General features: G+C 57.3%; 2 protein-coding genes across 17 annotated transcripts in view; one reads left to right on the top strand and one right to left on the bottom strand.

The window, feature by feature from the left end:
* Positions 1-8,946, top strand: part of SLC48A1 (solute carrier family 48 member 1) — a 31,369-nt gene extending 22,423 nt beyond the window's left edge. Inside the window, exons 2-4 of the mRNA XM_023756301.1 lie at positions 4,302-4,326; positions 6,248-6,337; positions 7,933-8,946. Coding sequence (XP_023612069.1) covers positions 4,302-4,326; positions 6,248-6,337; positions 7,933-8,047 — 230 coding nt within the window. The 3' untranslated portion in view covers positions 8,048-8,946. The remainder of the gene's footprint in view (positions 1-4,301; positions 4,327-6,247; positions 6,338-7,932) is intronic.
* HDAC7 (histone deacetylase 7) overlaps positions 1-22,342 on the bottom strand; it is a 43,901-nt gene that overhangs the window by 14,296 nt on the left and 7,263 nt on the right. For 5 of the 16 annotated variants that reach the window (XR_002829958.1, XR_002829959.1, XM_023756290.1 and 2 more), the window contains exons 2-10: positions 3,133-3,320; positions 2,930-3,032; positions 2,518-2,629; positions 1,835-1,950; positions 1,574-1,699; positions 1,126-1,217; positions 851-961; positions 531-711; positions 151-347 (exon numbers count right to left, since the gene is read on the bottom strand). Coding sequence is in view for 14 of the 16 variants with exons in the window: in XM_023756290.1 (XP_023612058.1) it covers positions 151-347; positions 531-711; positions 851-961; positions 1,126-1,217; positions 1,574-1,699; positions 1,835-1,950; positions 2,518-2,629; positions 2,930-3,032; positions 3,133-3,320 (1,226 nt within the window). In the remaining 2 variants the exon portion in view is untranslated. Of the gene's footprint in view, positions 1-150; positions 348-530; positions 712-850; positions 962-1,125; positions 1,218-1,573; positions 1,700-1,834; positions 1,951-2,517; positions 2,630-2,929; positions 3,033-3,132; positions 3,321-6,949; positions 7,001-12,640; positions 12,723-20,468; positions 20,492-22,186; positions 22,334-22,342 lie in introns of those variants that run through there. The other 11 variants (XM_023756297.1, XM_023756295.1, XM_023756298.1 and 8 more) reach the window with 6 other exon arrangements.

Raw genomic sequence — 22,342 nt, forward strand, 5'->3', positions numbered from 1 at the left:
CTGGGTGGCCATTGATTTGGCTGGGCTGCCATTGGCCAAGCAGCTCTCGGCCCTCCAGATCCCTGCCCTTCCAAATCCTCCCTTCTTCTTTCAGCCCCCGTGGGCCCAGTGAAGCAACCCCTACCACCTCCCCTACCCAGTTCCCCTCACCTTGATCAGCTGGACGTGAGGGTTGAGCCGCTCCAGGCGGGGCTGCAGGGGGCCCAGTGATGGGGGGGCGGTGGCGCTTGGGGGCAAAGGCTCTGAGCGGGTCCGGCTCAGCGGCCAATGGAGGCCTGACCCAGAGAGCCGCTCGGTGGTCAGTAAGGACTGGGCAAAGTGGAAGGGCAGGGGCCCAAACCCGGGCACTGGAAAGAACGTGGGGGGTGGCATCAGGGGGGAGCCATGGAGAAGAATGGAAAGAAGCAAGGGCATGGGTGGGGGGCAGAGACTCAGCAGGGAGATGCACAGAGAGATGGGGCAGCGGAGGGGTCAGCCCTTACCAGGGTGCAGGGATCCAGCCCCTCCCCAGGGGAAGCAGCAGGACTCACCAGTCAGCAGGGGGGTGTGAGAGACTGAGGGATCCAGGAGGAGAATGGGCTGCAGACGAGAGGGCATGGTGCCCCCAGCCTCGGACTCCAGGCCATGGGGCAGGAAGAGGGGAGCATGGGGGCTCCCTAGGACTGGCCCCCGAGGGCCCAGAGTTGGATGGATCCTGCGGTCACCATCAGCCTGGGGGAGAGGCGGGGAGGAGTCACAGGGGAGCAGGCCCCAGCAGAGAGAACAGTGAAGGCGATGGGTGAGGCAGCAGGAGAAGGGAGTAGAGGAAGCTGGGGAGCTTGGCATGGGGGAGGGCGCCTCAGCCACTCACCCTGGCAGGGGCGGGTAGCCCCAGTGTGATTGCGGGCAGCAAGGACACTGTCGGCAAGGCGAACGGGGCCAGAGAGGTCTCCTGCCTCCGCAGCCGCTGGCCCAAGAGCGCCTGCCATGGGGAGCAGGGCAGGGGTCACTGGTCCCAGACCTCCACCCCTGGGCACGCCTTCCCCAGAACACCCAGCCCCAGCAGCCCAGCAGCCCCAGGGCCCCTGCTGAGAGGAAGACTGAGCCTCAGAACTGCCCCTGAGAGTCCACCCAGCAGGGCCTTACCTCCGAGCCCAGGATGGGGTTGGGGCCGTGCTCGCTGTCATTGGGAGAGCTGCACCCTGACACGGGTGTGCTGCTACTACTGGGGGAGGAGTCTGGGGGGCAGGGGGGTGGGGGGGAGAGGGAGGCACAGTCAGAGGCCAGGCAGTAGCCAGTAGCCAAGAGGGCCGCCTCTGCTTCCTGCTTTCCTCCCAGAAGGGCAGGAAGAGGGCAGGCCACCACTAGTCTCCAGGGCCTTTGCACACTTTTTAAGGCAATTCTTCTGGGCAGCTTAGCCAACAGAGCAGAGGCTGGCTTTCAGCCCCAACTCACCCCTGGCAAGTGTGTAGGGCACACCCTGTACCAGCACCCACGGGAACCCTGAGGAGGGGACCCATCTCGGTGGGACCTCACCCAAAAGGACAAGATCAGTCACCCCTGCCTATGCCCGTGCCCCGCTGCTGGCCCTCACCTCCGAGGGTCTCGGCAGGCCGCCGCCGGAGGCTGGGAGGGGCGCTCTCCTTTCTGAGCAGCGGGTTCTTCCTCCGCTCCAGGGACTTCTTGGGCTTGTAGCGCAGCTTCAGGTTGGGCTCAGAGACTATGGGAGCACCAGCATTACTTGGCCCCACACCCACCCTCCTCCCCTCTGCCCATGAGCCCTCCCTCCCAGTCATCCCAGTTCAAGGCCCTCCCCCTAACTCGTGAAGGGTCCCCGCCTGCCTGTCCCACTCACCTGTCTTACGCAGAGGGTGGTGTTCTGGGGGGTCACTGGGCAGGCTGGGAACAGGAGGCAGGAAGCTGCTGAGCATGGAGCGGGTGGCTCCTTCTGTCTCCAAGGGCTCGAGAGTCCTGTGGGGTGAGTGCCAAGGCTGCTTCAGAGGGATGGGGGTGCCCAGAGGCCTGGCCGCAACCTCATTCCGCAGAGGCCCCTTCCTCAGCACGGCCACCGGACCGGCCAGAGGAGGTGGCAGCCAGCAGGGGGGGCAGGTGGGACTGGCAGAAACAGGGGCCATCTCCAGGTGGCAGCATCGGGCCACCCACCCTACCAGCAGCCAGGGTCCCAGACACATTGGGGACCGTCTCCCCTGAGAGGAACCTGCTCTAGGAACCAGGGTGCTTTTGTGCTTAGGGGAGACACAGAAAAGAGAAGGGACTTGTGTGGAAGAAGAAAGCCAGTGTGGGTGGGTGTGTGCACAAAGATGGAAGCCTCAGGTGGGGGGTGGGGAGGTAACTGAAGAAGAGAGGAGGGCAGGTGTCAGTTGGGAGAGGGGACTGGGGAGGTATTACTAAGGGAGGTGAGGCATAAGGATCAGGTGATAAGCAGCTGGGAGAGGGTACATGAGTGCTCACAGGTGGACTTATAGGGAGGAGAGGGCATGGCAGGGACAGGAGGGAACAGGTGGGAGAGCGCGTTACCTGTAGGGAATGCTGGGGCTACTGGGATGGACTGTCCTCTCTAAGGCTGCCTGCTGTTTCTTCAGAATCACCTCTGCCAACTTCTGCTTGACTACACTGCTGGCCACAGCGCCTGCGGGGGGCGGGGGGAACCATGAGTGGGGCTGGAGTGGGTGGACAGGTGGCCTGCCTGCACATTTTCTGCCCATTGCCTTTCCACACCCCTAGTACAGTACGAGGTGTCCCAGGATTCCTCAGCCAAGAGCCAAGCCCGAGGCCCCACCTCAGACACCACCCCCATTTCTACCCCACCTACATTCACAGACAGAGCCCAGCAAGCAGAGGGCGACCTGAGCTGGCGTCACTACCACCCCAGCCCTTCTGTGCCCAGGTGGGTGGGCCATGGACACAGGCGGGAGGCCTCCATCCTTACTTCGCTTGCTCTTGTCCTTATTGAGAAGCTGCCGCAGCTCTTGCTCCTGCTGCCCCACCGGCAACTCGGGCATCGGCGTGTCCATGGAGAGCTGTGGGCAGGGCTGGCCGCCCAGGAAGGGGCAAGGAGTTAAGGACTGAGACAGGGTCTAGGGGGAGGCTGAAGGGAGAGAGGGGGTTTGGGGGCTGAGCTCCTATCTTTACCCTCATGGGCTCCACCGAGCGATGCTGCTGCAGGCCTGCCAGGAAGAGGTGGTGGTGCAGGTGCTGGGGGTGCTGCAGGGCCAGCAGCGCGGGCTCCAGTGGGGGCTCCACCGGGGGCCGCTGGCCCACCCGCAGGTCCATAGGCTGGGGCTGAGGGCCTGGCGTGTCTGCGTGGGGCCTGGGGCAGCCTGAGGACACACAGAAAGGAAGCAGAGTCAGCTGAAAAGTCTGTGTGCAGGGGCGGGTTACAGCCTCATGGCCTCCTCCAGGCTCACTTGACTCAAAGTAACAAAACATGCTCTAGGGCAGTGATGGCGAACCTTTTGAGCTCGGCGTGTCAGCATTTTGAAAAACCCTAACTTAACTCTGGTGCCGTGTCACATATAGAAATTTTTTGATATTTGCAACCATAGTAAAACAAAGACTTATATTTTTGATATTTATTTTATATATTTAAATGCCATTTAACAAAGAAAAATCAACCCAAAAAATGAGTTCGCGTGTCACCTCTGACACGCGTGTCACAGGTTCGCCATCACTGCTCTAGGGCCCTTTTCCTCACTCCATCCTCACCACGGTCCTAGAAGGCAGGTATTTTCAACTCCATGTCACCCGTGAGTAAGGAGGTGATCTCAACCGTCCATGGTTAGTCTATCGCTTGTGGGGTTCGAATTGAGCCTCTGCTTTCCACTAAAAGGCGGGAGGCTGGGGTTGTGGGGACCTAGAAACAGCTGAGAGCCCTTTGGTGGTACATTCTGGGCCTTGCTCTCTCCTTCCCTTCTGCCCACCTGGAATGAGGATTTGACCCAGGTGCCCCCAATGAGCTGTGCTCAAAGACAGAGATCAGACAGGTGCACAGCCCACCCCCCGATTCAGCCTCCAACCCCAAAGGGCCTCAAAGGCCCTCTCAGTCACCACCTTCCCTACTCCACCGCAGATCATAGGATAAAGAAGCGATGCCTTGCCCTGGCCAGTTTGCTCAGTGGTTAGAGTGTTGGCCTGAGGACCGAAGGGTCACGGGTTCGATTCCAGTTAAGGGCATGTACCTTGGTTGCAAGTTTCCCAGCCCCGGTAAAGGCCCATGTATGAGGCAGCCAATCACTGTGTCTCTCTCACATAGATGTTTTTCCTCTCTTCTCTCTCTCCCTCCTCCCTTCTGCTCTCTCTAGAAATCAATGGAGAAAATGTCTTCAGGTGAGGATTTTAAAAAAAGAAGAAGCGGTGCCTCAAACCTGCAGCCAAGCCCTGGCCACCACCCAAGGGCTGCACAGCCCATGTGCCCCTGGAGCCTGCTCTCGGGTGCCCTCCCGCCGGCTCTGGGCCTGCAGTGGTGAGGACACGACTCCGGTGCCTCTTCTCGAGTGTCCTCTGCACCCACGCCAGGAGCACCCTGCCAAGCCTGTGGGTGCAGGGGCTATTTATAACTAGCTGCCGGACCAGGTTCTCCACCAGCACAGCCAGCTGAGCCAGGTTGGGCTGAGCAGCCGGAGATGCTCCCGGAGAAGTGGAGGCAGGTCGGGGTGGGAGCAGGTGCCCTCAGAGCACGCAGCGCTGAAACCTTTCTGGAGAGGCCTGCTTCGGCTCCTCCAGTGCTGAGCCACCCCCATCAGGGCAGCCCCAGGCTGTCCCCGGGGCCTGAGGCTGTGGGGGGGCTGAAGGCACTGTGGCAAAGCACCAGCCGGGGAGTCGGGAAACACGGCCTCCAGGCCCAGCTCAACCATTACTAGTCACTGTCCTAGCCTCTGTAGCACATGTGCACATGTGGCTGCAAAACCTTCTCACCTCATCACCACCATAGGCCCTGGGAGGTGGTTGCTACTCTTCTCTTATCCCAAATAAGGAAACTGAGGCTCAGGTAAAGGCCACCCAGCTCCGAGCAGACTGGGAGCATGGGTTCCAGTCCTGCCGAGGCCAGTGTTCCAGCTCCGTTCCCCCAGTGACTCTCAGCAAGTTGCCGCCCCTGGCGGGTGTTTCTCACTGGGCACAGAGGAGGGGCCGACAGGAGGCTGAGGCTAAGGGGCACCTGCTCTAACATTCTCTCACCATGAAAAGGCAGAGAGAGGGGGCAGAGCAGGTGTCAGGAGACCAGAAGGGATGGCTGTGCACCCAGATGCAGCCCGTAACTGGCAATGCACAGCTGTGATTCCCGGACCCCTTGTTCATGCATCCATCCAGGGAACCCGGGCATTCTGGTTGAGTATGGCCTCCAATGCCAACACACTCCTGTCCCAGGAAGGGTCTCTGTCCTTCCTCATCTGGTGTCCTGGCTTCCTGGGGTGACTCGCCTGATGATGCAAGAGAGCTTGCAGCTGTGGCTTCGGCCACACACGGACCATGGGCAGCCCCATCCCTCACTCCCAGCACCTCCAGGGTCCAGAGCAGAAGTCTTCTGGAAATGGCTCTGCCTAAAACCCTGGGAACGGCTTGCAGGGGGATTCAGCATGTGCAGGTCTGAACCGTCTGGTGCTAACCCTGCTTTTTTCATCCTTTCTCCTACATCTGAACATAAATCCTCCATCTCAGACATCGGCTCCCATCCTGTCACAAGCCCATGTGCCTTTTGTCCTCTGAGTTTTGCTTACAATGTCCCCCTCCTGGTGCTGTCCTCACCCTTCAATTCTACTTTTCTAGGTCCCACCCTTCCAAGTCCAGCTAGAATCTTCCCTCTTCTCTTCCCTGGACCCAGCCCGGTGCCACATGGATTTCAGTGACATTGACAGTTCTGTGCCCCACAAGCACTGTGTGGTCTGAGGGAAGCCCCAATGGCAGGGACTTGGTTTTGCTTATTGCTCCCTATCCCAGAACCTAGTGCCCAGGACATGATAGGCACCCAATAAACACTGGTTGAATCAATAAATAAATCTCTGTATCCCCCCCCCCCAAATGCATAGGAAGGTGCCCCTGGCACAGAGATGGGGTTAATTTTTCTTTTTCTAATTTCTATATTTAATTTTTAGAAAATTATACATCTATGAAGACTAAATAATAATAGATGGTGAATTTAATGTTTCTTGAATGAATGGATCAACACATTAACCAGACATCCCCTCATTTGGCACTGGTCACATACTGCAGTCTGCTATTACTTTTCTTTCTTTGTGTCCTATCTCCCCAGCCTCCCTGTAAGCTTTTGGACAGCCAGGACGGATGCAAAGAGGACACCTGGCCCTCATTTCTCCCTGCCATGTGTAATATTCAGCATCAGGTATGTAGGCAGTAGGTCCTCAGTGGATACTGGCTGAAGTAAGGGAGCCTCATCCAGCCCCAGCCCAGGCCCAGCCCACAGGCATGTCCTAACCAGAGCAGCAGCAGGAAGTCCACTCCCCTCCTTGCTCAGCACAGCCTACTCGTAATAGGAGGCAAGGGAGATGAGAGAGCCAGGAAGAGGGGTCCCGCCCCTCCTACCTGAGCAGCACAAGGCATCCTCCATCCTGCAAGAGCTGCCACGCCCTTGCAGAGCTGGCGTGAGGACAGAACGAGCCAACAACTGAGAACATGAGCCCGACGGGAGGCAGGGGCCTGAGTATAAATATGAGCTTCCTACTTGCCTTCCTGTTTCACTGCATCCTGCCTTTCCTCTTCCTGTCGTGCTTCCTAGCACTGGGGCTGGCCTGGATCCAGAGTAGCCTCTTTATCTCCACTCCTCACCCTTTCCCCATGCAACCCCAATTCACCCCCTCCCCCAGAACCCCAATCTCCTGACTCTCTGGCAGATCAGCCAGCTCCCCTGCCCAACCACTGCTCAGCTACTCGCCCTCCTCATGTCCTTTCCACCCTCAGCTCCCACTTCCCACCCAGTCTCCCTCAGGATGCTTACCTGTGCCAGGGGGACTGGGGCAGTGGGCACCCGGGGTCACCTGGGTCCCATCTGTAGAGAGAAGAGAGATGGAGTGAAGGGGCTGCAGGAAGGGGACAAGGAAGAGGGAGGGAACATGTCCAAGCCAGGCAGGCCCCTGGCTTGAGCCCTCCAAAACCTGGCACCTCCAACAGAAGCTCACCAAAAAGAGAAGACTCCATCCCATTCCTTTCCTCAAATCCCCATGCCGGATGACAGCGATCCTCAGCTCCCTCTTCCTCATCCAATCTCCTAAGCGACTCAGATAGCTCACCCTGCGGAAGCTCAGTCCACAGCAGGAACCCAGGGAGGCCCGTTCACCCAACAATGCCCTCAGCCCTCCCAATGTGCTCAGATACAATCTTCCCTGGGCCCAGGCTCCCGTAGCCCCAAGGGAAAGAAGGGGCTGGGAGGTGAGGTGGGGCCGGAGGTGGGACAGTAGGGCTGGTGAGACCTGTTGAAGATGCCAAGAGGGAGGAGGAGGAGGAGGAGGCTTGGAAAAGGGGACCTGAGCCCACTCAGAGCCTTCACAGTGGGGGAGGGACTAGGTCATGGCCTGGAGGTCAAGTCAGGCCCGGTGGGCGCTGCAAAGTGATGGGTCTGGAATGCGCAGCCCAAGGACCCCATAGTAGGTACCCCTTTCCTCCTACTGCTCCAGCCTGTGCCCTTCAGCCAGCCCCCCTCCTCCCGCCCTCCTTCCCCCTGCCCAGAGAAAGAACTGCTCAGCCTTTTTCTTGAATAAGTTGTAACAGAAGTGGTTCCTTCTGGAAATGGCCACCTGTCATGGCCTCCCAAGTCCAGCTCAGACCCATCCCATTCAGAACCCATGAAATGCCACGGTAGGGCCAGAGCTGTGAGCAGCAGAGGGGCCCTGAGGAGTATAGAGACTGGATGGGGTGGGGGAAGACAAGCTGAGTCCAGAGGCCACCTGTCCAAAGTGGACACTTTCCCTCCTGCTGCCCCAGCTCAGGGTCGAGGAGACAGGAGGCCAGGAGATTGGAAAGCTGGGAGGGGGCGTCTGGTGGACACACAGAAGCTCTCCTTTGGCACAAGGAATCTTTTCTGGAGGACAACTGGTGAGTGCTGCTCTCTGGGCTGTGTCTAAGGGGCAGCCACAGTTCCTCTTCCAAAGCTGAAAAGGAGAACTCCCTGCAGGCAGGCGCTGGGGGAGGGGGCAACTCCAGGCACAGAGAGGCTCCCACCAACTGGCTTCCATCACCAGGGCCCCGAGCTTTGAATGACACTATTTGGGAGGGAAATACCACTCCACCTATTCAAATTCTGCCCATCTTTTGAAGTCCAGTCCATGCCCATGTCCTCCTGAAGCTCATCCTGACCTCCCCTGGCTTCCCAGAGCAGCCATTCTGTGTCCACCACCTGGACACTCCACTAATTATGGTCCCTGGGTGTCGTTTGTAAGCCATGCCCATCTGCACCTAACACTTTGCTGGGCACACGGCGGAAACTGGTGAGTGGAACATAATGACTCTCTCCTGGCCCCTTGCCTGGGACCGGGCATGAACATTTCTCAAGGTCTGTGAGCCCCATGGAACACTGGTGTGGGAAGCAGCTTCTCCACCCCAGGACGTGGTAACCCCTATCCCAGGTTCTCTTAGGACCGCCTCTCTCTTTTGCAGGACCTGGTCCCCCAAGACAGGTTTCTGAACCAGGCTCTGGGCTGCACTCTCAGAGGCCACGTCAGGCCTGGAGTCCCTGCCTCTGGGGAATTCTCTCCTACCTCCGGGGGTCCCTGCCTGAGGCCCGGTCAGCAGCCTTCACGCTCTGGAACAGAACCCGGTTCTCTGCGCTTCGCTCCCCTGGTAACTGCGGATTCTGGACACCCTGCACTTTCTGGAGGAAACTAATGGCCCTGAACTCTGTAGTGTGTGGCTGCCTGGCCCCAAAGGGATGTTCTGTGATGCTGATTGATGGTCTACATTCTGTTCAGAAAAAGTGTGTGTGTGTGTGTGTGTGTGTGTGTGTGTGAGTGAGAGTGTGTGTGTGTGTGTGTGTGTGAGAGTGTGTGTGTGTGTGTGTGTGTGTGTGTGTGTGTGTGTGTTGCCAACAGGGGCTGCTTCCAAAAGCAATTCCTGGAAAAAAGTTCTGCTTCTCCCCTAACTCCCTGGCTCCGTGCTGACAACCTCTGAGTTCAGAAGAGCCCAGAACAATAGAGAAAAGATCCCGGGAACAGCTTTCCTGTGTCCCAGAGGGAGGAAAGGTATTAAAAGGGACACAGTCAGTGGTTGAACTGAAACCAGAAAGTGAACATCCTGCAACCCAGGCTTGGGGATAACGCAGGGGACCCCTCTTCTCCTTGGCCCCTCTCAGCACTACTACTACTAATTTGGGGTGAAACTGTAATAAGATCAGGAGTGAATGGACCCGAGGGACCGAGAATGCTTCATAGGGCTGGATCCTTCTCCACACATCTCCTGGCCAGGGTGGGGACCTCTTCTTTTTGGAATCCTGGCTGCCCCCTCCCCCCCCCATTTCTACCATCTTGGGAAGCAGCTGTAGTCAGGCTGAAGGGGCAGTTTACTCAGCACCGAGGCACTGGGCCTACCGAGTCACCTCCCCAAACCAGAACACCTGCTCTCATCCAGAACCAAAGAGCCCCAGAAATCCTGCTCCAGTGGTCCACCCCGGCCCTCAGCAACCTCCAGAGCAGACACAAAGGCCACTCTTCTATCCCTGGGCACCTGCCCGAGCTGCTCTCCCCTCCTACCTTGTTGCCTTGGGCCCTACCTGCCCCGCAGAAACCTGAGCCTGCCTGATCACCTGCTCCCCCAGGGGTGGCAGGCCCCTGGTCAGGGAGAGGGCTTCCCGAGGAGCACTGCCACCCAGAAGCCTCCTCCCATCACCTCCAAAATCTTTCTTAAGCAGTTCCACATGCCTGGCCTCCTGACCAGCTTAGGAGGCCCAGGCCCCAACAGCCAGAGGAGAGCAGGCAGCAGCAGCAGGCAGCAGCAGCAGGAGGCCAAATGCCAGGTCAGGGCTGACCCCTGCCCGCCCCACGCTGCAGCTCTGACACAGGCGGGACAAAGCTTGACTCCGTATTTGGCTGGCAGAGAAGAGGAAAGCTGGGGGGTGAAATGGCTTCAGGAAGATCCCAAAATAAACAAACACAAGAAAGAACAGCATGGTTGCCAGACCTCTCTGACACAGAGAGGGCTGAGCTCAGAGCAGCTCTTCTTGAAGGCACTCAGGTCACAGAGTCTGAGACCTTTAGGAACGGTGGGCTTTAGAGACTGTTCAGGCTAACACAGAGGAGGGAAGACAGAGGGCAAGGGGCTGGGTCCCGGTCACCCGGCAGGTCAGTGGCACAGCCAGGCCAGATCAAACCCAAAAAGTTAATCCCAGACACAGGTACTAAGGACCTCCCTGTGAGGTCACTCATCTGGGGTTGAATAGATGGAAATAGGAATGAAATCTGGTTCTCACTTTCAAGGAGTTTAAAATAAAGCACACTTTTTTTAAATTAAAAAAAAATGCTACGTAGATACTAACAAATTTCCAAGGAGCCTCAAGAAGTATAAAACAAAGTTTCTCGCTCATCCAACTCCCTTGAACTTCCCTAGAATCAACCCCTTTTGACAATTTCTTGAGTCTCCCTTCCAGAAATTCTCTTACTAATTTTCTTGGCACGAAGCTGCCTATTGCTCAGATTTACCCAGAACCCAGGGAGCTGGAAGCTGCCTGGAAACTCGTGCCACATGAAGTCATGGAAGTGAGGGTCCTCAGAGTAGAGGACATTGGCTTTGAAGTCAGATGGACCTGGCTTCAAACTCTGACTCCCTCAGTGACCAGCAGGGAGAGCCAGGGACACGATGTAACCTGGCCAGGCCTCAGCTGCCCCTGTAATGAGCGGATAAGAATATCTGTGTGGGAGCAGTCATCTGAGATGAACCACGCTGTGCGTGAGCCACCTAGCCTGTGGTTGGTGCTGCCTTCGTGGCTGTGATCAATACTGCTTACCCCTGACCTTGCCTGCAGCCTCTCTCTGGCACGAGCACTTCATCCTCCTCTCCTCTACCACAGTCCATTTTCTCCCGGACGCCGACCCCAGCCCCATCGTGTATCCCATGCCTCTCCCAAACCAGTCTCATCGCTTGCTCTTCCATCTGAACTTTTGTAAACTAACACTTGACTGTGTGCCCGGAGTTGCTCTAAGTGCCTTACATGTGCTACTTCATCTAACCCTCATGACAAACCAACAAGATGGTTACTGTTTTTATTGCCATTACATAGATCAGCAGGCTGAGGCCCAGCAGTGTTGTCTGAAGTCACGTAACTTGGAAGTGGCTGAGCTGGGACTTGAGCCAGGCAATTGGGCTCCAGAATCCAAGTTCTCAACCAACACACCCAACTGCTTCTCCCCAACACTTTTTCTCCCCGCAGGCCAGCAAGGGGAGAGCAAAGGCAGGACCTAGCTGGGCACCGGGTAAGTCGCACAGCCCCCAGAGACCCCGACCAGCAGTAAACCCCACCCCTGCTGCAGGCTGGAGGGGAGAAGCTGCCTATTTCAGTTCTGGGCCCCGAGAAGACAATCCTGAAGAATCACTTCTTGATGGCAACTGACTGTTGGCTTCCCAGATCCACGCAATGACTTCAAACTGCGTGTGGGCACGTGGGGCTGGCAACGGGTCGGGGGGTCTTGGAGGAGCACCCACTTCATTTCCCCTGCTCTCGAGTGCTCTGCCATATCCCTTCTCTAGAGGCTCCCAGGTCCCTCGAGGCTCTCTCACTAGCATCGCAAAGCAAGGTCCACAGTGCAGGCAGAGGGACCAGCTGCCCAGGGGGGCAGAGGCGGGGCTCCCAGGTGAGCTGCCTGGGACGTGGGGCTGCCACGACAAAGGCCTCCTGTCAGCCTAAGGCGAGGGGACTGGAGCTCTGCAGGCTCAGCAGCTGCACCCCAGCAGGAGGCTGGATGTGAGAGCCGCAAGCTGGCCCTCCAGCCTTCGCAGCAAGCCTGCCCCTTTCCCCGCGCTGGGGCCGGGTGGCAGCTATTTTTAGCTCTTGACACCTGGGTATTTTGCAGCCGCAGGATGTCCGGTTTGGAGTCTCTTTCTGGGAATCCCGCAAGCGGCTGTTGTAAACAGCCCCACGCAGCGGTGGCCAAGCTGGGAGCCTCGCCCCCCTCTTTCTGCTGTTTGAGATGAATCAAACAGGAAGCAGACGTAACCATGGCAGCGGCAGCTTGAGCTCTCCAGGGGTGGGAAAAGCGCCCTCCCTGGCTCCTTGCCCAGCCCCAGGTCCTCTTCCCCTCCATGCCTCTCGTGGATGGAGATCCCTGGACCCTCAGGCAGGGAGAACTGGGCATGCTGAATGTGGGCAGCGATCGGTCTCGGGACTAGCGCTCTCTGGAGAGCCTCACAGTCCCTTAGCAAAGAAAAACGGGGTTTCCTCCAAGCCCTGCCGGCCTCGGGGCCTCTGGGACCCACCACTCGGTCCTCCCAGCCTGCTCTTTGTGAAGGCGTGAGGGCAAGAGCAGAGCTACTCGCTCAGGCAGGCAGCATCCACTTCCTGTCACCACAGCCTTCTTGCAGCAGGGGAGCCCTGCCCTGCCACTTAGGGAATTCCTGAGCAGGCAGGCTCCCCTAGTCCCAGCCCTTGGTCCAGATGGCCCCACTTTCGCAGGTCCTGAAGCACTCGGAAGTAAAAGTTCCCACTTACTCTCACTCCTCGCTCCAGTAGTTCCAATCCCTAAGACAGGAAGTTCGCCCGAATGTCTAACCACCATCATTCCTATCTTAAGCAAAACATCCCGAGCAGTCAAAATGGGAGCCCCATCTGTAACATGAGGAGAAGAGGTGAGGTCCTGTCAGCTTCTGCTTTTGTCTCCCCCCCCCCTCCCACCTCCTGGCGCTCCACTTAAACCAGCTACTCCTTCTTAGCAGACAGTCCTAGACAATCTTTCTCAAGGGCCAGCGCTTGCCCCAACAGGAAGCATCGTCACCGCCTGGGGCTACCTCTCAGGGCCTCTCCTTCCCCCCTCGGAGGTCTCATAGTCATTCACTTGTCCTCCTCGTTGTTCCCTCGGCTCTGGGCCCTCCAAGGCCAGACCCTGCCTCCCTGTGTGTGTACCCCACTCCTGCTTGCCCGCCCATCTGCCTCTCCCTGCTGCACGTAAGCCAGGAGAGGGGCCTTCCTCAGTGCCTCTCACCTATGCGAACCAAGAGGCCACTCAGCCACTCCAGAGACTGCCAGGGAAAAGTTCAAGTTACATTAATAATTATCGTATTATAATTATTAATGTTAGTAATGATCAACAACCATGTATTAAATGTTCACTGTGTGCTGGTTACTGTACTAGACGTCTCTCTTTTACTATCTTGTTTGGTCCTCAAAACAACCCTATTAGGGTAGATACTATTATCACCCTCGTTTTACAAAGAAGGAAGCTGAGGCTCAGGGAATTAGGAAAATCACACAGACGGCAAGAGGGCTCTGGGACTCCAGAACCTGAGCTCATAATCACTGCACTGGTGGACACAACTCGTTCCACCCACCTCACTGAGGGCCCACAGGGCACAGCAGGGGCCCGGCCTCCGAAGGCCTGGGGGTGATGCCCAGTGCCAACATGTTCCCACAGTGTGCTGGTCTTCCATCCAGAAAACATCCACAACAACAAAAATGAAAACAGAGAATAATCTCTGCATGTGTCCCTCACATGTTTCTGGTCTCCAGGAGGCACTCCCCAACTCCATCTTCACTCCCTTTTTCATCCTATATTTTTCCTGCTTTTTCAATGTACATGTTACCACTTTGTTTCCTGTGCACTGCCTCCAGCAGGGTATAACTAACCAAGCAAACCTCCCAGGGCTGCAGGGGAGGATCACAGGCTGTGTGGAAGCACTCTGCAAACTGTGGGGCCTACAGAAATGCAGGTTGCATAACCACAGCAAGTCACCCTTCACAGTGAGCAAACTCCCTTGGGAAGAGATGCTGTCCCGAGCGTGCTCGCTCTCTCTCTCTCTCTCTCTCTCTCTCTCTCTCTCTGAGGCCACACACACACACAGCACCCGTGGGCTGGTAGAAGGGATGGAGCACCCACTAGTGTAGAAGGGAGCACCCACCTTCATGGCAGGCTCCTGGGGACTAAGAACACAGCCAAAGGGCCACTGACACCCTTGCACCTGGGTTAGGGGAAGGCAGAGGCCACTGCGGGGATCCTGGCTTGCTCCATGGCCTGGGAGCATCATGGGTATGAGTCTGTGAATAGCAACAAGCTATTGATGAATGCTGGCATTAACACGGAAGCCACATTAATATTAATGACAGTAAATACCCTGGAGATTGCCACCCCACTTAGGCCTCGGTAGCTCCCTTATTTTGCCTGTTATTTTTGGAAGATGGCCAGTGTTTAGGGCAGATTCTCCAGGTGACATGACTCCCTTTTGTGGCCAAGGCTGCCCTTAAGACTTGGTGAGCCGGATTTTTCCAGATCACAAATCCAGCCAGGGTGCTTACACAGCCTTCAGGGAATGCAATAGCCAGATGCCTGGTCCTGGGTACTGATTTGGACAAACCAGATGTGAACAATTTCTGGCCAACTGGGAATTCGATGAAATGAAAAGTGACCTTAGTGGAAGGTGGAGAGCACTGCCTGGAGGAACGGCACACACAATGTAATCTCATTTAGGTAAAAAGCATGGTGTACAAAGGCCTGTCAGGAAACGGGAAGGTGTGCACCCAAGTATCCTGGCAGGGATCTCTGACAGCTGGGATCGCGGAGGTTTTATTTAGTTTTTAATTTTTGTTTGTCTGTGTTGTCTGATTACCTGCAATGAACATAAACTGCTTCTATAATAATAAAAACAGAATACACACACACACACACACACACACACAAATATAAACTGACACAGCCAATGGGTTGCAGAGTCAAGACCCAACCTCTGGTTCCCAGAGACCCAGACCACTGGGCTTTCATTGACTCCATGTATTGAATTCTTGGACCTCAAGTCTTTTGAGGTTCTGAGTGATCTACAACCCAGCGTCCTCTGCCTCTCCTGAATCACACAGAGGACCTAGCACAGGGCTGGGCACACAGTCAGGACTTACTCGATGAATGCCTGCAAGCTGAATAATGATCATTTACTGAGAGAAATGCCTTCTGCCTCTTCCAGGGCGCTGTGCTGGGAATACTCACTGCTGACATCACTGACCTTCCCATCCCTGCTCTGCCTCATATTCATCTAAGAGCTGCCAGGGCGGGGCTTAGCAAAAGGTCACCCCAGCAGATGCTGGCAAGGCGCTCCACATGGGGCCATCAGGGTGGTCCCGTCCCAGGCCCTCTCCAATGCCAGCTGGACTCGAGACCCTCAGCTCCCCGGCGTCCTACCTCACTGGGGAAGGCTGGGAGCAGTGAAGTGAGAGAGGAGTCCACCCTATGACTTCTGGCTCCAGATGCCTGCTGCTCCAGGCCCTGATGGGTGGAGGAATCTGGAACAGTGAATTTGGCCTGATTTTTTTCTGTGAACTGGGGCTGGGCCCAGTTTCTGTTCTTAGTGTCTTCAGCATTCCCTATCCCTGACCTTCAAAAATATGAAAATAACACTAATAAGAATGACGAATATTCTGTGTACACTGACTTCATACCGGGCACGGCGTTAACATTACTTACTTTAATCTTTATAGCAACTCCATGAGGCTGAAACTGTTATTTTCACGTTACAGATGGAGAAACCTGAGGCACAGAGAACCATGTACCTAAGGTTACACTTAGTTGTTCGCAGGAGAAAGGGCTCTGCAAAGGTCGTCCAGGCCTCCCCCTGTGTCCTCACAGGAAGGCCCTCCCGCCAAGCTCTGCAATGGGCACAGCAGACCGAAGGTGGTAATTAACTTCTGTCGGGTGCTGTAGAATCCACCAAGTGCTTACACATGCATGTGAGAAAATCCCCACTTGAAAGACGAGGAAACCAAGACTTAGAGCCCTCGGCAACCTTGCCCAAGGTCTCCCAGCCAGTCGGCTGGGTTTCAAACCCAGGTCTTTGGCCTCAGAATGGCACGCTTCTTCCCCTATATGTCACCATCCCCCTGGCCCAGTTCTCAGGACGGCCCTGAAGGCCAGGGAGGGAGCTGCACATCCTCCCGAACCCGGGATGAAGCCTGCGCTCAACCCCTGCGCCAGGGTCGAGGTGGCAGCACCTCCTCAGCAGCTCCGCGGTGACTCACTCCTGGGACCCAGGGGAAACAGCCCTGCGCTGTGGGCAAACACTGCTTGCCACCGCCCCGCCTCCAGCTCCCCGCCTCCACATTTGCTAACTGAAACCCGGCTGCTGCTATTTTTAACCCTCCAGCTCCCCCTTGCCTGGGGCTCCCCGCCTTCACCCCACCCCCACCCCCTGACCCAACTGGGTGCCACCGGCCTGTCATTCTGAGAGCAGTTCCACAACCTGAACGCCCCAGAGGGCGCAGCGGATGCCCAAGAAGGTTTGTGGGGCAAGCAAAACAAGCCAGTTTCAGCCCAGTCCCCAAATTCCCCCACCCCGGGCTCTTTCCGACCCTGTGGCTCCCAGCCTGCCCTGCTTCTCCCTGCCATCCTGGGAGCTGGGGGAGGGAGGAATGGGGTGACTACAGAGCCAGAGCTGGGCTCCTTGAAATGGGCTCTGCAGTGAGCTGAGCGGGACTCCTGAAAGGGAAGAGGGTACCCCTCATCCTCTCCAAGGCTCAGGCTGGGCCCTGAAGGCCCAAAGTCTCAAAGCGCCAGGGTTTCCAATCCCTGCGGGTAACTGAAGGAAAAAAGGAAGTGGCTGGAGACAGGGCGGGGATGGTGAGTTTAGCCCAGGGCCCTCCTCATTAGGAGAAGTCCCCTCCCCACCTTGCCATAGAGGTTGTGGAGTGGCTAGGGCCGAGCCTGGCACAGGAGTCCAGGGGGTTTCTGCACTGAGCAGCCTAAAGGAGGCCCAGGGTGGAATGCCAGCCGAGGCGGGGACAGGCGGGCCTCTTCTCTTAGATGAAGGCTCCTCTAACTCTCAGCTCTAGAGAGGGCTGCACCTTTCTGCAGCCTGCAGCCCCGGGTGCCCTCCCAGAGGAGGTTGGAGGTGAAAGGGCCTGAAGGCTGCTGGCCGATGTGAAAGTTAACCTGCCCGAGAGGGGCACTGCCTTCTAGGTGATGACTCCCCTTGGGCTGAGAGTTTCAGCCAGTTTGGGGAGAGATTGCAAGGGCCCAAGAGAGGCTCTGGGGCGCCCTGCCAAGGTGTCTTCCGCGCCCTCTCTTGGTCCCGTCCTCGACAGTATCTGCCCAACCCTTTCGGGTTCTGTCCTCTTTTCCAGGGTCTAGGGCTCTAGGCCCTCTCTCAGCCTGGACCCCTTCCCTCTCTCCGCGGTGATTTCTGAGCCAGGTAAATAAATTCCGGTGGCCACAGAGGCAGCCAGGCTAGACCTAGAGGGGAGGGACTTGGCACAGGAGTCCCAGGGTGGGGAGATGGGGAGGAAGGAAATGAGGTGGGAGGAAGGTGAGGCAGGAGGGTCAGGAATGGGGCGGCGCTTGAGAGCTCCTGGAGAGGCTGCTACCTTCCCAACATCCAACATGCCCACAGGGCCTGGACTCGCCTATGAAGGAGCGGCTGCTCTCCCAAGCCACGGAGTGGCCTCAAGGTGGACCCTGTCCAGCTCTCCCTGTTCCTCTTCTCCTTGGCCAATCTCTGGGGGCTGCTTGAGGAACAGAGACCCTGCTGTATCCCATGCCAGGCAAGAGGCTGGCAATTCAGATCCCCCACCTGGATCCAGGCAGTTCCCAAGCATGCTCAGAAGGCTCTGAGGGCTCACTTCTAGTCTGGGGAGGTGAGAGAAGGCGTCAATGTCGCCTTCTCAGGCAGGCCTCCCCTGGCCACCTAAGGAAGTCCCACCTTGTTATTCTCTATTACTGCACCCAGTTCATTTCCTTCTTAGAGCTTATCACAATGTGTAACTAGATGTATATACTCATTTCTTTACTTGCTTACTTGTTCTGTCTGTCTCCTCTACGAGAGTGGAAGTTCCCTGAGGTCAGATGCTCTGCTGATGTGTTCACTGCATATCTGTGCCTGGCACATGTCAAGGCTCAGTAAGAATCCAGTGAATGGATGAACAGCTGAATGACTGGCTCAGTAAATAGGGCCTCCTGGTTGCCAACATTACCTTTAGGACTGACGTTCAATAGTTCCAGGATTTCCCCAGGGAGATGGAAGCAGGATGTAACCAGAGAGCAAGATTAGGAAGCCCGGGACCCCGAGAGAAAGGTCAAGGGTCAGTGAGTGTGTGCACCAGCCTCACCTAGCCCCCTCCGTCACGCTGAGTGTGGACAGGGGCATACCTGCATACACAGAGGATGCATAGCTAAGCCCTGGACCAGTCTTCATAAGCTTGAGTTTTGTCTTGGTTCTTCCTCTCAATAGCCCCTGTCCCTGGACAAACTGCACATCTTCTAAAAGTCTCAAAGTTTCTTCAAAAGAAAAAATGAAGAGGTTGGCCCACATCGGTGGTTCTCCTGTCCTCAAACACGGCTTTGCACCAGAATTGCCTAAAATCCAGATTCCCAGGCCCTTCCCCTGCAGATTCAGAATCTGTCTGGATGGGGATCTTTCTTTTTAATACACTCCCAGGTGACTCCCAAACAAATGGTCCAGAAACTGAGACTGAGGACCACAAATGAGATGGTGCTTTCCAGCCAACATCTGGACATTTCTGCACAGGTATACAGCGCCCCAAAACATGAACATATTCCCCACACAGAGCCATAAACAGCAAAGGTATACACTATACAGATGGCATACATCTGTATTACACGTGTACATACTCCCAAAAGACCCAACACAAAGCCACTACGTGGATCACTAACTGTCACAGAACCACACCTGCAAACATAGCCTGGGGCACACAGGCCCCCACTACACACCCAGTGTGCACACGCACCCATCACATGTTGACCCACACTAAAGAGTCACTATTCTGAATTTATTTTGCCTCTGGGAACTGGTCCAGGACCAAAGAAGCTATGCTCCGCTGATGAAAACACCCCTCCCGCCTCTGCCACCTCTGCCCTTATCCCTTGCCCTAGGCAGCATGCTGTCCACCTCCCCCTTGTAGGGGGGGACGCTGAAGGAGGGCAGTGAGGAGATGGGATGAGTGCAGGCACAGAGCCCTCCCCAAAGTCCAGCAGCCCTTCTCTTCCCCCTTTCCCTCACCCCAAAAAGATGCAAAAAAGGGCCTCTGCCCAGTCACCCCTCAGTGCTCTGCCCACTTGCCTAGATTCCCAGGCCCTGGTCCTAGCAGCCAAAAGGGTTAAGGAGGTGGCCAGATTTAGGGACTCCTCCTAACACTCAGGCCTCTAAGGAAAGGGCTGTCTGGGGGCACCTTCCTGCAGCCCAAAAGCCTGGGTCCCCCAGGGAAGGTTACCACAGAAACAGGGGGAAATATCACAGGGAAACACAATACCCGGCAGGGTCACCTGGTGACCAGGCTTCCTGCTGTGTTGCCCACCACCCCCCTCATCTCAGCAGCCTCACAGCCTCCTTCTCCGGCCTCGGCCTGGGCCTCCTCACCAGTGCTCTCCATCCTGCCTTCCCTGGGTTGGGGGACACAGCCTTTGCAACAAGTCTGCCCCTTCTGTGGTTCCAAACAACAACATCAGGGATGGCCCAGAGCTGAGCCCCCCACTCCTAATCCTACCAACGCCCCCACCACAGGAAATCAAAGCTTCCTGCCCCAGAGGAAGTACCCCATCTAGTGAACAAATCCAACACACACAAACGCAGTCCTGGAGCCTCAGGGAGGACACATGCCCTGCCCCCAGCTCCCAGGCCCATGATAGGCCCCAGTCTCAGTCTGGCTGAAGGCAGACCAGGGCGAAGCTCTGAGGGGCAGGCATGGACAGGACCTGAGCCAGGCCAGGGAGAAGGCCAGGAGCATGGGCACCGGCAGGGTTAGGTCTGCTTCCAGCTCCACTCGGCCCGCCATTCCCTACTGTGTGACCCTGGGCCTTACACTAGCTCATCTTCCCTCAGGCCCCTGCCAACTTCTAAATTACCAGCTCGTAACGAAAGGCCAGGAGAAAGAAGACAAAGAGGTGGAGGTTACACAGGCTTTTTCCTCCCGGGTCCTTGGGCAAGCATGCCCACAGCCAAGAGAGGGCCCCCACTCTCCCATCACACATGAGCTCACTCCCATTATCAGGATTAAGGAAGGGACGGAGGAAGGAAAAGTTCCAACTCTCATTCCCAGAAGCCACCAAGGATGAAAGCTGGTGTTTGTTATTCCTGAAGGTAGTGGGGGGCGGGGGGGAGACATAATAGCCCTCACACTGAACACTGATCCCTCTCTTTATAGTTAACCTCTCCTCTGAGCTCTGGGAAGTGCACCTGAAATTTTCTCCCCATTTTATTGATGGGGAAACTGAACTTCAGTATCAAAGCAGAGTGACCATTTTAGATTCTTGGGAGGGTCAGTGCAAGACCTGAATGCAACGTCCCAGCCTCACAATCCCAGCCTAAGACCTGGTGGCCAAAGAGACACCCACCCATGAGCTCAAGCTAACAAACAGAGGCCTCAGGAGAACACTTCCCCAGACCGTTCCAGATGTAACACCAGCGGCAGCTCTGAGCTTGGCCCTGCTAGGTTCCAGGAGCATCAGGGGACTAAAGGCAAGGGAGGAGTCCCAGCAGGTTCGGGACCTGGTTCCAGTCTTGGTTCACTGTGCATAACACAGCACGTCTGCTTTGTGCCTTAGTTTCCCTCAGAAGTGACTGCAGAAAAGAGGAAAATTACTTATTATGAGGTGGGTAGAGGGAATAGAGAGCAGAGAAGAATGAGAGATGCTAAGCTATGAGGAGCTACGAGATGGCTTGCAGATGCTGAAAAGGGAGCCTGGGATGTCTAAGAGGGCTGGTGTGAAGAGAGAAATGTGTGTGTGGCCACCTAAGCCACTTCATGGAAGGGTCCTGTTGGGGAGAAATGGGCTGCCAAGGTGCCCCGTTAGGGGGTGGGAAACTGAGTCACAGTCTCTCTTCTTTCAGCCCAGTGCCTGGGAAGGAGTCTTAAAGAAGACCCTGGGTCCAGGGGCAAGTCCCGAAGGAACGGGCTGAACAGTCCAGAGGTTGAGTCCTCAGCAGGGCCACTAAAACCCAATGCCCCATTCTCACCCTAGAAATTGGCAGGCCAAGCTGGGCCTCAAGCAGATGTTGAACTGGTGTGTGGGGAGGGATGGGCAGCAGCAATACGGCCAGTGTCCAGATGCAGGGGGAGGCCTCTGGGTATGCAGGACAGCCAACAGGGACTAGGGAATGGCCTGGACTGGGTGGGAGGAGCAGCAGTGGCTGGCGAGGTCAGATCCAAAATGTGCAGATCCGAATGGGCAGCCAGAGGGAAGGAAAAAGGGGTTGGGGGGACCTGGGTGGCCTGCAGGCCCCAGAGAGCTCTCTCTCAGCGCACACGTCTAGAAACTCCCCGTGTCAGAGCCCAGCCCAGCTTCCAGATCTGCAGCCTGTTCTCACACTTCCCTGCACCAGCAGACCCCAGGCCTGGGGGTGCGCACATCCTGTCCCCAACACTCAGGACACCGCCTGCGGTTCTACCTCTGTCAGCCCCTCCGCAGCGCACTGGGGCACAGGTGTCTCTTCACCCTAGTGGGTGAGAGCAGGGTGCGGGGCGGTGCTCAGAGAAACCTCCCAGTCCCGGACCCTCCATCCAGGGGGTCACTTGGCCCCAGCCGAGGGGTCGCGGCAAGGCCCCGCCGGGATCCGCGAGATGGGATGTCCAGCACCACCGGCCCGGTCACAACTCCGTGGGTCCTGCCCTTTGCCCTCGCGCTTCCAAACCTTCCGCCCCGGAGCACCGCCCCCTCCCGGGGCCGCGGTGGCCGTCCTCCCTGCCCGGTTCCCCGCTCCCCCGCTCCGTCCTCCCCAGGAATGGGGGTGAAGGGACCCCGGGCCTGAGCATCGGCGGGCCGGGGCCTCCAACTCCCTCCCTCGGGCCTGTCGCTGCCCCGGGGCGGGCGGATGTGGGCGCCCAGCGGGAGGCCCGAGCCCTCCGGCCCCGGAACCAGCCCCGGCTGGGAGCCGGCCCGAGCCCCGCGGAGCCGGGTAGGGCGGGCGCGGACGGGGGGCGCACGCGGGGCCGGGCCGCGGGGAGTCTGGAGCCCAAACCGGAGCCCGAGTCCGAGCCCGAGCCGGGCGGACGGAGCTGAGGAACCGCGCAGGGCGGGGCGGGCGGGGCTGGGGGCGGCTGCCCGGTACTCACCAGCGCGGGGACTGTGCATCCAGGGGCCGCGGCCCTCAGAGCGGGGGGCTCATGGCGGGGCTGGGGGCTGGGGCGCCGGCCTCACATCCCCCCAGTCGCCGGAGGCTGCAGAGCGACTGAGAGACGGCAAGAGGAAGGGAGGGGGCCGGGAGGGGG

This window comes from Myotis lucifugus, unplaced genomic scaffold, assembly GCF_000147115.1.
Source record: "Myotis lucifugus unplaced genomic scaffold, Myoluc2.0 scaffold_91, whole genome shotgun sequence".
NCBI lineage: Eukaryota > Metazoa > Chordata > Mammalia > Chiroptera > Vespertilionidae > Myotis > Myotis lucifugus.